At 38.0% G+C, this 15,897-nt stretch overlaps 1 protein-coding gene across 1 annotated transcript in view; it reads left to right on the forward strand.

The window, feature by feature from the left end:
• The window catches only part of l(2)k01209 (lethal (2) k01209), a 331,401-nt gene that overhangs the window by 32,943 nt on the left and 282,561 nt on the right, over window positions 1-15,897 (forward strand). Inside the window, exon 2 of the mRNA XM_067139775.2 lies at window positions 9,641-9,764. Coding sequence (XP_066995876.1) covers window positions 9,641-9,764 — 124 coding nt within the window. The remainder of the gene's footprint in view (window positions 1-9,640; window positions 9,765-15,897) is intronic.

A 15,897-nucleotide genomic window follows, 5' to 3' on the forward strand; every position in this document is an offset into this window, starting at 1 on the left:
TCTGTAACACCTTCAGTTTCTGAGATAAATGTATACTCATAAGAATAATTCAACTTCTTCTTCTACACTTCTTTCCACCCCTCTCCCACCTTAAGTGGACTTTCCGGAAAAAAAAATGTACATGTTTCTTTATTTGGAAGGAAATTCATAATACCGACTTTCCCGTCTGTAACAGCATCAGTTTCTTAAGATAAAGTATCCTCATAATCATACAGTATTTCAACTCCTTATTTCAACCCCACACCCCTTACGTCGATTTTCCAAAAAAACAAATGCGTGTTTCTTCATTCTTAAAGGAGATTCCAAATACTAATTTTCATGTCTGTAACATCTTCAGTTTTTGAGATATATGTATCCTCGTAAAAGGAATTCATCGCCGCTTTCATTCCCCCACCCTTCCAAGTTTATTACCAAATACATGTTTCTTTATTTTTAAAGGAGATTCCAAATACCAATTTTTACGCCTGCAACATGTTAAGTTTTTTAGATACACTGTAGATATGCTAATTTTAAAAATGCACCCCCTTGTTCAGTTCCCCTTAATTGGATTAAACGGAAAAAAAATTTACCTATGTTTCTTTACTTTTACAGGAAATTCCAAATACCAGTTGTCAAATCTGTAATATGTTATATGTCTGAGATTATTTGCAGATATAGTCTTTCTAAAAATTCACTCCATTTTTCACTCCCGTTCACCCCCTATTCATCGAATTATCCCAAAACACAAAAATACGTCTTTCTTTATTTTCAAAGGAGACTTCACATTTCAATTTTCATGTCTGTAACATCTTCAGTTTTTGAGATATAAGTCTCCTCATAAAAGGTGTTCAACCCAATTTCCTCCTTTCTCTCCCCCCCTTATTAGGATTTTCCTAAAACAAAAAATGTGTTTTTTTTATTTTTAAAGGAGATTTCAAATATCAATTTTTTCGACTGTAAACTGTTAAGTTTTTGAGATATAGATATCCTCATTTTAAAAATTCACCCCCCTTTTCACCCCCTTGGTGACCAGGTATCAAAAATCCTCCCTTAGCGAGCACCTACATATTGATATGAATGTATCCCCAAAATTACATTTCTTTATGTACAGTAGTTCTGGCTCAGCAATGAGTCAGTCAGTCAGTCAGTCAGTCAGTCAGGACAAGTTATTTTTTATATATATATAGATTTGTTGGTCATGCTTTGTCATTCGCATTACCTTCCAAGTTAACATTTTATAAGTTCAGGTCACCCGCTACAATAACATTTGTTTCTGTGTTGGTTCCTCACATAGTTACTTATTTACTCGAGTCAGAAGCATACAATAGAACTTCTTGTTGATTGTCTTAACAAATAACTCTGCATCAGCATTAGTGTCAGCCTTGCTAGGTCTGTACACCCCAAAAACATGAAGTACCGGGCAAGTTGGCTGTGCAGTTAGGGGTGCGCAGCTGTGAGCTTTCATCTGGGAGATAGTGGGTTCAAACCCCACTGTTGGCAGCCCTGAAGATGGTTTTCCATGGTTTCGCATTTTCATACCAGGCAAATGCTGGGACTGTACCTTAACTAAGGCCACGGCCGCTTCATTCCCATTCCTAGCCCTTTCCTATCCCACCATCACCGTAAGACCTATCTGTGTAACAAATTCCACCACGGACCAAGATTAAATTCATTACTTGTAATAGACCTATCTGTGTCGGAGCGGTGTAAAGCAAGACTGTAAAAAAAATTTTTTTTTTTTTTTTTTAACATGAAGTTGCCTATTGGCATTGGACATAAGTCTTTCACTGAAAATTTCATGTTTTTCATCCTTAACTTTTTCGTAGCTTACAAATTATTCTTTTACCAATATGAATACTCCCCTTGTTATAGTTCGTAACCTCTTTCTACTATAAACACTCCAGTTCTGCGAGAACATTTCTGCATTCCACGATATAATTTCTCAGCCATGATTCAGTACCTACCTATTACAATATCTGGTAAATATATACTTAATTCTATTCCTTTGTTACAATACTATTACAGTTTAACAATAACAGTTTTTATTTATTACGAGTTGTTTTATGTTGCACCGACACAGATAGGTCTTGTGGCGACGATGGGACAGGAAAGGGCTAGAAGTGGGAAGGAAACGGCTGTGGCCTTAATTAAGGTACAGCCCCAGCATTTGCCTGGTGTAAAAATGGGAAAACACGGAAAACCATTTTCAGGGCTGCCGACAGTATGGTTCGAACCCACTATCTCCCGAATACTGGAGTTTTGTCATCCTTACTTGACTTCATGCTTTCTGTACTGTCATCACTGCTCCCTAGTCCACCCTGTTTTCCTGAATGTACCTCCATATCAATCTTGTAAACAAAACCTGTAATTTACATGTACCATCATGGTACAAGTGAAGGCCATCTGAGGTGTCATGTGGTGATGGTGGCGATTGATGTTTTTAAGAAGCAAAACAGTAACTACTACTGGCCCCAGTATTAATGTGATATGAAGTCATATTTATTCAGCCTCTTTAGTGTAATAATACTTCTCCTTATCATGTTCATTGTGATTTGTATATTGGTATTATTTTATCTAGGGTTAGGATCATTCCCAGACATTTTTCCCTAGTATAATTCTGTATTTCTTTCCCTTGCAAAATTATTATAAATTATATTATTTAACAATAGTGCAAAAATGTTCAATTGAAATGTCAAACAAACCTCAGATTATAACCTGGTCTGAGGAAAGCTAGAAACTAATTTACAATGGGCACATGTATCACTGGAGTAGGAGTATTGAATGTGTAATAAGAAGTCAGAATGCAGAAAACTGCCATGACCACAAGCTCTAAAAATAAGTGTAGTGAAAGGAGGAATTCCTGCTCATACTCCCAATCAGGAGCAAGTTCAGGCAGAACTTGCTTATAATTAGAGCGTGGAAGTTGAGTTATTTATTTTGGTTAAAATAGGCAGGTAAATAGGCACTTAAAATTCAAGAAATAAGCAGAAAACTATCAAAATAGCATTTAAAAATAACTCTAATATGCAGTAAAATCATTAAAACAAGCTTCTTAATACATCTCTCTATCACACTTGCATACTTACTTTCTTTTCTTGATTACATGCTGCAACATAATGTTTTACAAGTTTTAAACCGTCAGACTACTGCCTGCCACAGAAAGGTTTTCATCACAGAAAATGATTGTTCCACTTCAACTCAAGTGATTGGAGCATACTTAAAAAAGTTATTTTGAATATGCTCATGTCAGTAACAGTACTTCCACCTTTCAGAATGTCATGAAAGTTCTGAAGTTTTTCTAGGTCTTTATTTGCACTCAACTCATTTCCACTCATCGCTAACAGCCAAACCTTAAGTCTCTTGGTGCTCTCAGTAGCTGGTTTACTGTATCGTCAATGATAACCATGGGTGACATAAGCGTATCATGTCCTTTCTCCGTCTTTGTATTTGCTTCCTTTAGCACACCATATTGTGCTGTCATAAACGCCAGATCGTTACTGAGTTCTTGATAATATATTGATAATATAGAAACTTTTTCACCTCACGAACTGAAGCAGCTTCATCTTCTGATAACATTGATTATCTCGCATATCTTGTGCACATTGTTGGTGTAATATACAGTAGCACAGATCCTGGTTCCCCACCTGGTCAAAATCGGTTGTGAAGGTAGAGGGAGCCCAGGTGCTATTTCCTTAACTATCCCAATTTTGAGGGGGGATTTCAAGATTATTTTCTTTGTGTTCAAAATCAATTTTGTAACGTGCTCTTCCTAATTTATAAGAATCAACAATTTTGTGTTCTACTTGTTTATCTGCTCCGTTCAGCATCATCTCTTGTTCCTACTACTACATATATTTTTGCTACCTGCTCGCCTGCTTCATGCTCCACTATCATCATGCTCCCGCTCGCTACATTCTGTGCAGCTTGTCTTTCCAGCTGTTTCTGCACTACGTCATCTGTGACGTCATCGAACTTTTTCAGTGCTTCTTTCCTGTTCAAGGATGATCCTTGTGTCCTTCTATAAATGGGCTAACTTCGCCCGATTAAATTAGTCTGGCTTCGACTGTGGTTTGGAGTGGAGGGAGCTCCAATTTTAGTGCGTGTTCTTTGCACAATCTGCAAAAATCTATCAAGCATGAATACTGGGTGAGCTAATTAATTATTAATAATACCAATATAAATGGTCCGTTATTGGACATTATAAATTTTCCAGGTAACTCATTCTTGGTTGCCAGCGTTTCGCCCTCGTGTGCTAGGGTGGGCTCATCAGTTGGTACCTAGCACACCTACCAATACGCTGGCTAGTGCATACCGTGGAGGCCACTGCGTAGGCTAACTGGAGCCACCGGCAGTGCCAATGCACTAAGAGACTTTGTCTCATCACTAAAAATTGATGCCTGCTTGGCCATCAGATGATATAGATGTTGATTCCCATAGGGAATCTGAAATATTTGTCCTGAATGAGTAAATTTATAATACCAATATAAATGGTCCGTTATTGGACATTATAAATTTTCCAGCTAACACATTCTTGGTTGCCAGTGTTTCGCCCTCGTGTGCTAGCACATCTGATGGCCAAGCAGGCATCAATTTTTAGTGATGAGACAAAGTCTCTTAGTGCATTGGCACTGCTGGTGGCTCCAGTTAGCCTACGCAGTGGCCTCCACGGTATGCACTAGCCAGCGTATTGGTAGGTGTGCTAGGTACCAACTGATGAGCCCACCCTAGCACACAAGGGCGAAATGCTGGCAACCAAGAATGAGTTAGCTGGAAAATTGATAATGTCCAATAACGGACCATTTATATTGGTATTATAAATTTACTCATTCAGGACAAATATTTCAGATTCCCTATGGGAATCAACATCTATATCATAATTAATTATTTTCGGACTTTCATGCAGGAAATTTAACACTCCTGTTTGCCCTTTGGGCTGTTTCAATAATGTTTTTATAATATGTTTCATTCTCCACCCACAGGGCGGGGCGGGCCCCTAGAGAGTAATGCTGTCTCCCAGGCCAGAGATGTGAAGAGAAGTGTGAGGAGGGTTGAATGAGGGAGATGGGTAGAACGACGTGTAGAATTTAGGGACGTGGAATTATGAGGTCTCTTGGTTACGGAGATGGGAATGGTAGGGGATGTACTCTAGGAGTGGGTTTTAAATGAGTGTACCAGGGTGGAAGTGGAGGGTGAGGTGGTGCTGAGTTGCAGGGATGTTGCAAAGGGAGGTGGTGAGGAGTCGGATGATATTGGGCATCGGGGGTGGTGGTGGGAAGAAACTAGTTGTGGGAAGGGGTGGACATTCTATCTTGCTGCTTTTTGGTGGCTTGTGTTCATCTTTTAAAAGTGAGAACTTAAACTCTCTATCTCTTTAAAGTTAACTCTGTCATGCTGGACTGTATGTCAAGATGTGGTTAAGAAGTTCAACTTTATTTAAATTCACCTAAAGCAAAACTTAGTGCACCGCGTTCGTGTGTTTTCCATTAATTTTATAGCCTATATTACGTTCATGCAGGATTCGATCTCCTTTATTCCTCTTCTCCCATCCTTTTCCAGTTTCTTTCTTTGTGACATTCTCTCTTTTAATTATACGTATTTGGTGGTGAAATGCTTTTTAAACACCCTGAAAGTGTGATCCTATTGTAGTCTTTGATCTCAAATCTTGTATATCAAACTGTTAAACTTCAATTCTTTTGAAATGAGTCATTGTATCTAAACAAATGCTTTTTTCTTCTTGGTGCTAAATTGTTAGAATCTAATTCTTCAGAATCTAGTCATTGTATTCTAAAGCCTCATTGTGATGTGTTCCTTCTTGGTGTCAAATGGATAGAATCTATACTTTTTGAAATTGGTCGTTATTTCAAAAATTTTGACTGTAACTGTTTTCTCTTGTTATCACTCATTATGAAAACAAAATATATTTGTTAGAATATGTTTGTTGAAATTCATCTGTTCCTCTTCAATATTTTTGTTTTCCCCTTATTAATTATTTTTTACCTACCACGGATTTCTCTCCTTTTTCCCAGCACTGCTTCCTAACTCTGCTATCACTACAAAGTTTGTGCTTGTGATTTCCAATAAGGAGGTTGAATCTCCTTTTTATATTATGGAGTTTACCGACTTCATAGACTTAGGTGCTATGGTCTGGTGGTTCATGCCAAAATGAGATACTAGTTTCTACCAATTAACACCTTAAGTCTGGTGTCAAGCGTCATTGACTAGTCATGTCGCCTCTTGTGCCAATACTGTACTGTTCAGGCACATGTACTTCAAACATCATTATAAAGTTACCAAAATGCAACAATTTGTTAACATGTGGATACAACTTCTTACTTCTTTGGCGATGTTGTGCAGCCCGTGGGCTAGACATGTGAGATGGAACATTTTAAGGAAGAGAACTTTCAAGGCTTTAGCGGCTTTTTTCATATGTGATGAAAATCAGGACATCATCATACTGTCTTCCATGTGGCCAGAGCAGCATTAAGGAATTTTTAAACTGTGTCACAGTGGAACCATTTGCTCTCTCAATCTCTTCTGCTGTCAAAAGAAATATGGGAGGGTCAATTTGCAATGCTCTTACCCCTTTGGGTGGGGAACGGAGACGAAGAATATATCAGCTGTGTCCCCTGCCTGTCGTAAGAGGAGACTAAATGGGGCGATCTAGGCCCAAAAATGGATTGTCTTTGGAACTATGAATTGTAGCCCCTGTGGATAGGAGGGTCTGAATACATCCACAGGTTATCCCTGCCTGTCATAGAAGGTGACTAAAAGGGTGATGTGGCTATCTGTCCCCTTTTTTTCCTCTTTTTCGTGAGGGTTTGTTGTATACTGATCAAAATTGGATGTACTTGCTGCTTAGGGAGGGGCCTCTTATGTGTTCAATCACACTCAAAATCCCAGGTGGTATCCACAGCCCGTTGTGTGGGAGTGCCATGTACTCGGCAGTAGTATCTGCCTGACAATGCACGCCCCCACACAGCTGAGTGCCAGAGCATATTATTTAACAATTTATTTATACTTTTTCCCTATACTTATCACACTCTGTATACGCTACGGGGTACATGCTATTGCGGTTATTTGGGGAAGTGAGTCATAGTGCTCATTGCCTCAGTCAGCCCATATTAGGCATTGTCCAACATCGCACCCCGGGGAATACCTGCTACAACCAGGTGGGTATTGCTTTGGCTGCTTGGTTTGGCTGCAAAGACCCCTGATCAGAGTGGGTGGCATTAGGGTTGGATGTTTCCAGGCATGGCTGGAAATAAACTTCTACTGTCTGTCCAGGGTGGATCGCCACCCAAGTCTTTAACTTTTGATGCCCTGAGGGGGACAAAACCCTGGGAACAAGCTCAGTATGAAGGCATGAGATCCAGCTTAACTAGGTTCCTGGTTGCAGCTAGAACTGATGGGCGAGATTTCAAGCTGATGAAGTCTATCTTGTTCAGTAGACACAGTGAAGGTGTCTACGGGAAACTTGACAACTTAAATAAAATGTGCTACTGTAGCTTGTTATTGAAGACACGTGTTGCAGTTCGGGCTGATCAATTGCTCAAATGCGACCACTTTGGTGAAATCCCCATTAAGTGGAAGAGCACAAAATCTTGAATCTGGTTTGTGGAGTTATCTTTCACTGTGATCTCATCTTGAACACTGATGATGAGTCGATGGAAGATAAGAAGCACCGTGCTGTGACGCATGTCCAGCGCAGTACATGCAAAGTCGATGGTGAAGACGTTGCCACAGATGCATTCATTGTCTCCTTCAAATTGTCATTGTTACAAGAGAAAGTGAAGGTTACAACCTATCCTTGCGATGTGAGGCCATATATCCCACCTCCCATGTGGTGCTATCTATGCTAAAGGTTTGGACATATGGTATCTCATTGTTAGAAACGGTCCGTGTGTCTACGTGTGGAAGAGGAGCTCATGGTGTGGAAGAGTGCAGACCTCCTTATAGGTGCACTAACTACCCTGGTCTTCATTCTCCTAGAGATGGAAACTGTCCAGTCTATCTCGGCAAGAAGATGATCCAGTAGATAAAGACCCTAGAGCCGAGCTGAGTGGCTCAGACAGTTGAAGCGCTGGCTTTCTGACCCCAACTTGGCATGTTCGATCCTGGCCCAGTCCGGTGGTATTTGAAGGTGGTCAAATACATCAGCCTTGTATCTGTAGATTTACTGGCACATAAAAGAACTCCTTCAGGACTAAATTCCAGCACCTTGGCATCTCCAAAAACTGAAAGTAGTTAGTGGGATGTAAAGCCAATAACATTATTATCAAGGACCCTACATGGTCTTTCCAACCAGAAAGCACGCTGTAAGTATAATTCCATGAATGCTCCTTTGAAAACACTAGACTTTTGCATTACAGCACATTCTAACAGGTTTGTCATTTGTTTCATCAACATCTGCGATTATCGCTGTGCCCAAGGTGGCAGTTGCTCCTGTGAGCAATACTGCAGAGTAAACGTCCCACATTTTTAACAGAGTATAATTTTCCCATCACTTACACAAATTCCATTAAATTCAGCAATATATTGTGGCAAATGAGTACGACCACTTGCCTTCACTTAGGGCATTATATCACCTAACACTTCATGCCAATGAACAATGCCAATGACTGAAGAATATTCAAGACAAATGCATTGCTTGTTTTCGTAGATGAAGGATTCACCTTCAAAGGGAAAGGGAGCAAGCTGGCACATGCCATCATTTTATAGATATAAGAAAGGGCAAGCTAGTCATCACCTGTAGTCAGGGTCAAGATGCAATACATTCAAGAAAGAAATTAATTCATGAGGCATTCTCATTAACATATACTATATTTAATGAGCTTTGGAACTGAATTGAAAAATCATAACATAATAAAGAATAAAATAATTTATGAATTTATAGCAGAAGTTTTGAAAGTATATATTTATAATTAATGATTAAAAATGTGTATTTACTTAAAATCTGTTCCCAAGTTACAAGACAGCCATATGGGATTCCACGATAAATATGATCAGTCATTTTTACTTTTCCCACTTCTGTTCATCTTTGATTACTCAGGAAACAACAACATTAAGCTGTTCATCCTTAACACCATAGTAATTCAAGTTTGCAATTAAGACTGAATGGTAGAGATATCAAAAGCTTTGCTAAGATCACGATGTGTGACCTGGACAAGAGTCTTAATTTTCTGAAGCTGAAATTACTCGTTGTTTAAAAATTTGTCTTGCTTCAACAGTTGATTTACTTTCTCAATATCCATATCCATACAATGTTATTTCATTCACAATAAGCTATTTGTTGTTGTGTCAATACTTGAGTTTTACCATAAACTATATGGGGAAAACTGAAATTGATAGATAACTACTAAAGTTGAAGTACCCTTTTTTGGGTATTTTTTGGCTGTTTTAGCATATTGTTCTTTCTTGTACATTGTATTTTAGCAGCTTAAATATAACTTAGCTTCTCAATTTGTTTACATGCTCATATAATAGACCCGAAACATAGTTTCCTGCTATTAATTTTCTTTTCACCTTGTGAGTATGTAAATAATACTGTTACTGGTAGCATTTCAGAATATACTCTTCCTAGATTTTATTTTTAAATTAATTGCTTGTTGATTTTTCAGTTTTAAGGTATACTTTGGCTCATAAATAGCTTTCTTGTGTTTAGGTGGAAGTGTTGAAACCAGAACAAAAAGTCTGTTGAAACTGGAGAAAGCAGCAATGAAGAAGGGCTGCATTTCCAGGAGAAAGGTTAAAGCAGCAGTTGAAATAAGGCAGCTGCTGCATATGAAGTATGTAGTCTTGTTTTACTAATGTTGAGATTTCACATTAATACTTTGGTTCAATTTTATTATTGTATCACAACAACATGGATGGTATTCATTTTTCTTCCTCTGAAATATTATAAGGGTTGTCCAAATGAAACTGAGACTTCTGTTGGTTTCTGTAATTGTTTATTGTTTGAAATACATGAATATACAGGAAGTAAAGAGTGATATGTCTGGTTCAAGGATCTTAGCAGTACACTTGATAACGGATCCCTGAGCAAACATCTTTGGTTGAATGCAGAACTCTTCTTCAACGGTGTCTTGCAATCTCCATTGCTTGCGAACCAGCATCCCTTGATTTTTTTTCTCAACAGGCTGCCCACTGTGCCTGATCTGGTTGTCGCACGTCCTTACTCATCCATGGTAAAATTCCGAACACCATCTGAACACCGGGTATGATAACTCATTCCCATACACCTCCTTCATACGAGGGTAAATGTCGGCTCTGCTATGCCACCATAAACTGAATAACTGATGCTGAGCAATTCTGGATGAATTCATGGTTACTTGTAAACCATTCCTAGTCACACTGTTTCCTCACATTCAAACAGTACACTAATGATTTTTGACTTGCCAAATTTCATCCCAACATACACAGCCATTCAAATGCATGTGCACATTCCCTTCCTTCAAATAACAACACTTGTACTTCAGCTTTGATTTAATTTGTGCAACCCTTACAGCAGAATGCCTACCTTAAAACTGAAACTAGTTTATTATTATTATTATTATTATTATTATTATTATTATTATTCCTGGAATTATCCAAAACTCAGAAGAATTGAATGTTTCTGATTTTGAAGATAATCAGAAAATGTATTTATTACCACCAGACAAAAATTATTAATTTCACTTAAATATTAAACTGTGTGTACATGAAACAATGGATATAACTGTCGTCAGTAGGTAATAGAGAATGCTAATGGCTGATGGAACTAGTTCGAGAAGGTAAGTAAGCAATGTAACGTTTTACTAGATTGTGGTTGGACTTGGATGTTAACAATTTTGAAGTCGGAGGTACAAAATTTTACTGAAACAAATAAAGCCACACTGTTAGCTGAGATTTGGGATAACCGAGTCGCATCATTTGGTTTCTTAGTGAATAAAACCTGACAGACATACATCTGGAGAATGAATGAATGAATGAATGAATGAATGAATGAATGAATGAATGAATGAATGAATAAGATGCTCTTTTCATGAAATTAGTTTCATTAATTATTTTTATAACAAGTACATTTAAATTCTGATATTCATATAATGTTACCCTCTTTGATCCTGGCCATACATACATACTGTGATAGTACATATATCACACCCCAGAATTATATGTAGAAGTTAGAGATATTATTGTCAGTATTCGATTTGTATTATTATTATTATTATTATTATTATTATTATTATTATTATTATTATTTCATTTGTATATTTTGCCATTTATATTGGTAAGCTGGAAGATATCCACATATGTAGGTATGAGTAATTTGTTTTGCACGAGTGGGAAAACATTGCTTTAATAACTCTGGTAATTTGAATGAGTCATATGGCTACCCCAGTGTTTGTTGTGATGTACTTGTGTCGGGAAATTCATGAGTCATGTATATATCCCAGCCTGATGAGATGAGCTTGTTGTTGTATTAGGACAATTTGGTGACTCATGGAATATACCCCAGAGTTTGTTATTGTCTTGGGAGGAAGAAGTAGTTCAGGGCTTGGTCTTGACTTGAGATCACTCATGATTGGCTGGCAAGCACCAATCCAGACGTATCATCTGAGAGGAGGGGGATGTTGATGTCTATAAAGGTTGATCATACGGCGGCAACCTTAAAGATTGTAAGGGTGATTGTAAAGGTGAAGGTAAAGGAACGAGAAGGAAGATAACTACAACTACAACTGAGGCACTGTACGGGAAGGAAGTGGTGCTGATACACGGTACTGAAGTGACACGGCTGCAATGGACTGGACTTCAAACGTTCGTGGAGCGTAGTCTTGTTATGTTCGTGGAAAGTGGCTGATTGTGGAGAGTGCTTGCGCATTAAGTATTGTAGCACTTGTGGCGGCCTAGCATTATATGTTGGTGAAAGCTATCTCAGACTTTCCATAAATTTATGTTGAGGATCGACAGACGTGTGTATATATCTTTACAACAAGTGTTAAAATATGTGAACACAGTAGTACAAGGTACAGTATCTGTGTGATGTGATAACTGCCGATTATGAGAATCGGTAAGTCGAATTGATATAGAGACAGTGAAGGGTATTTATCTTCATACATGTACATTGTTCATCGGACCATCTACAAATGGTAGCTTAGTTCTCGCTTTCGTTTTCCCACGATTTTCATTATTATTGTTGTTGTTGTAAATATGGAGTCTTCCAGCAATATTTTATGTGTGTATTATATGTATAATGTTGTATGTTGATGAGGTGCTCATGCACGGAATTTGTTAAGAATATAGTTAGCTATTTTAGAATCAGTGTTATTGATGAACCTAGGTGCAGTTCCTACCTAATTAGTCGTTTTCAGGAGGTTGGGTAAGGCCTGCAGCAGATGTACCAGTACGCAGCATTATGTACACGCCCTAGGATATAAAGTTTATCATGCTCTTATCTAAATTCGAGGGATCCATTCTGGTGAACTCTGGCGCCCATACTACGGACATTTCGGTTAATTATGCTTATTAATTTTATTAAGTTTTTGAGTAATTTTATTTATATATTTTATTCAAGATATTATTTATCAGTATTCATAAAAAGTTTACAATACATACATACATACATACTGGAACCTTTCCCACCGTCCCCCATGACTCATGGGACCATGTGACAACAAACCAACCCTTTCGGGTCACGAACACATGGGACCATGCTCCACGGAAGTCGATAGTCAAGGGATCTTTTTGGTCTGTGCCGATTTCTCCTCATTGGGATTGTATACTTAATCCACTCACATGAGAAGTTATCGGCCATACGACTCAGCTAGATCACAGCTACTCTCCCGTTCCTGAGGTCTGAACACGGACTCCTCAGGGCCGAAGAACGTTGGCGGCATATAGAGGCTATCAAACATAAACTATCTTAAAGGCCTACAATGAACGGAAGAGGATTCTGGATGCATGTTTTTCGGTATAGATAGGCATGAAATCGTTTAGAACAATTTACTATTCACTCGGCGAAATATACAAAATTTACATACACTCTTGATACTTCTTACACAATTGATATAAGCAATCGCATATTTCAGCAGCGGAAAAATCCGTACTGCCATTGACATCCGCTGTTACCTCCACATTCCACAGACAAAATCTATGTGAACGGCAATGTTAACTGGTACTTTCTCTAATCCAATAAATTTTCCCTTTTGACACAGACGTAAATATCCATATCCCTCTCTACCAAAACAGAGAATTACCGAGAGGTTATTAATATGATCTCACTTTTTCACATACTATCACTTTGAATTGCCTGTGTCCTATATTGCTTACGTAACTATTACATTAGTTTGGATGTATGCTACACAAATTGTTTTGTGTATTATCGCGATTGTTTTGTGCGTTCTATCACCCGGTTACCATAAACCATTGAGTACGACATACACAATAAAATGACCCTACCATATTCACAAAAACAAAACAAGCCATGTTCCCCCAATGCGAGTATTCCATGGGACTGAATCCCGTATTACACATTTGACTCTATTTACACAAAAGAAAACTGTCCGCTTTTTTTTTTGAATGGTCGGCTAACTCTAGGAATCAATAAAGTAAATATTAAAACATAATTAATCCGAACATTCTGACCATATCAGAAATCCGTCACTAAAACACGGAGAAGGAAAATAAAAAAAAAAGGACTCAAGTCTTCCATATAAAATTAAACAGACTTGAACAACGAATTATCATTTGCAATCACTACCAGTGGACTTTCACGAAGTCTAGATTCAAATCGACATCGATTATAAGTAAACAAAACACTTCCTGGAAAAGAAATATATAAAACACATGTATCAGTAAAGACAATGGCTGTAATTAACCCGTTGTAACCCGCTGTCTTAGCGAGCTGTTGATCCCTGCTGTGCTCACACGAGGTTTGAACCTGAGACTCTGGTCGTCTCCATCCAGGGTACTGTAATCAAGCCCTAATTAATCTAATCATGTATCGAACAGTCATAACAAAAAAATAAATATCTATATTGCTCTGTGGGTCATGGTCTACGGCGTGGCAATTAAAGAACTTGCTGTCTTTATTCTCAAAAGAAAACAGACTGTTGGTCCGACCAACCTTTCTGCTTGTATCTATTCCTCCCTGTTCCAGATTCTCCCCCTCTCAGCCATAAATTCACGGCTGACACTTGTCCCACGGTCCGGAGACTAAAGACACTATTCAACCTGCTTCCCGCTAGGATTTTTCTTTCTGTGTCCATCAAATTAATTCATTAGAAAACTGGCACATTTCATTCAATGCTCGGGCCAGCCCACATACCTTCAGTACACGAGAATCATTTCTCGAATTCGACCGTTAATTCACATTTCACTCTCTCATATCTCTGGAGGTCTGGAGTTCGACTCGTATCTTCTCTCCTTCCAAAAGTCCACCATCCGTTAGCCACTGACCACAGCAATACTCCTATTTCTCCGCCTCTGAGGCGAGAGTGTGTACCTATCAGATACTACCCTATTGCTCCAAATCTATCGGTATAAATCATCAATCAAAATACCTTTGGTAAAATAATAACAATATAATAATAATAATAATAATAATAATAATAATAATAATAATAATAATAATAATAATAATAATAATAATAACCCTCTAACCTTTTGCTTGAAATGTATCGGTATCAAAACACTGATCAAGTTACATTAAGATAATAATAATAATAATAATAATAATAATAATAATAATAATAATAATAATAATAATAATAAAAATTAATTAACATTATTAAATCCTGCCAAACCACTAACAGACCTTCTACATGTAATCTCACTAGTGTAGTGGAGGACATGGGTTCAAACCTCGGCACGTCATTCCTTGAGCATCTTCAGTTACAGCCAAAACTTATATTATCATGCAACAAACTATATCTTTACGAACATAGTGCTGATTCTAGCCCAAGCCTTTCCTTTGATACGGGCACTTGTTGATGACTCTGTCACCTCGCTAGTCCCTGCGTAGCTTAGGCAATAGCTCAGATGAGATCTACATTATTAATCTACATAGCATTCTACTCCTTTTCCCCCTCAATTCCTTCTCAGCACTAAATAAACAAAATATGATAACATGCAAATGTAGCCACTAAAAGGGGTTCCAAATTCTATACATAAACAAAGGATCACTCCCTTCCCATATCTAATTAATTAAAACCAAAATGAATAAAAGGATTCCCGACCATTCTCAGGCGGATTAAGCCTATTTATAATGTTATTTTTAACCCTATACTTCATGACTGTTATTTACAAAGGGAAATACTAGCATTGGAGAAGAAACATAACTTTGTACTCAACGGTTGATGTCTTCGGCCCTATCCGGAAGCTCCGGAAGCCTACCCATGTTGGATTACTCCATGGCGTTGGATCCTGGAGTCCTGGAGTTCAGAAGTCCCATATCTTTCTCGCGTAATCCATTGTAGTAGCACACGGATCACTGAAATTAGATTGTAATTTACACAATTTATCAATTTCTTGCACCCGTGTTACCATTCACTCCTATTACTTCTTTGGCTACCCACTGCCAGCTACATGGAGATGAATATACCGGCTACTTTCAGCTAGTCTACCCGAATTGCACTGTTAAGCCGGACATTCCCAGCATCCGTATGATGCAGAACTCTCTACCCCTATCTTCTGTATGGTTTAATAGTTCAGGAACACTCCTCACTAGATTGTTAATCAGTTAATAATCTGACCTGCGCTTTATTCGGAACAGTGTGGATTTATACAGTTCTATGTTCTCCTACAGAAATTCTGCGTACTTTCAAGTAGTTATACAAAATCCTTCTTCATATTTCACGCAGTCTTAGTCTATTTTGCAACCGATATCTTAAGTACATCTCATTACCGTAATCGTCTGTTGCCTATCACAAATTATAAGCGAAA

The sequence above is a fragment of the Anabrus simplex genome, chromosome 2, assembly GCF_040414725.1.
Source record: "Anabrus simplex isolate iqAnaSimp1 chromosome 2, ASM4041472v1, whole genome shotgun sequence".
In the NCBI taxonomy this organism is placed as follows: Eukaryota; Metazoa; Arthropoda; class Insecta; order Orthoptera; family Tettigoniidae; genus Anabrus; species Anabrus simplex.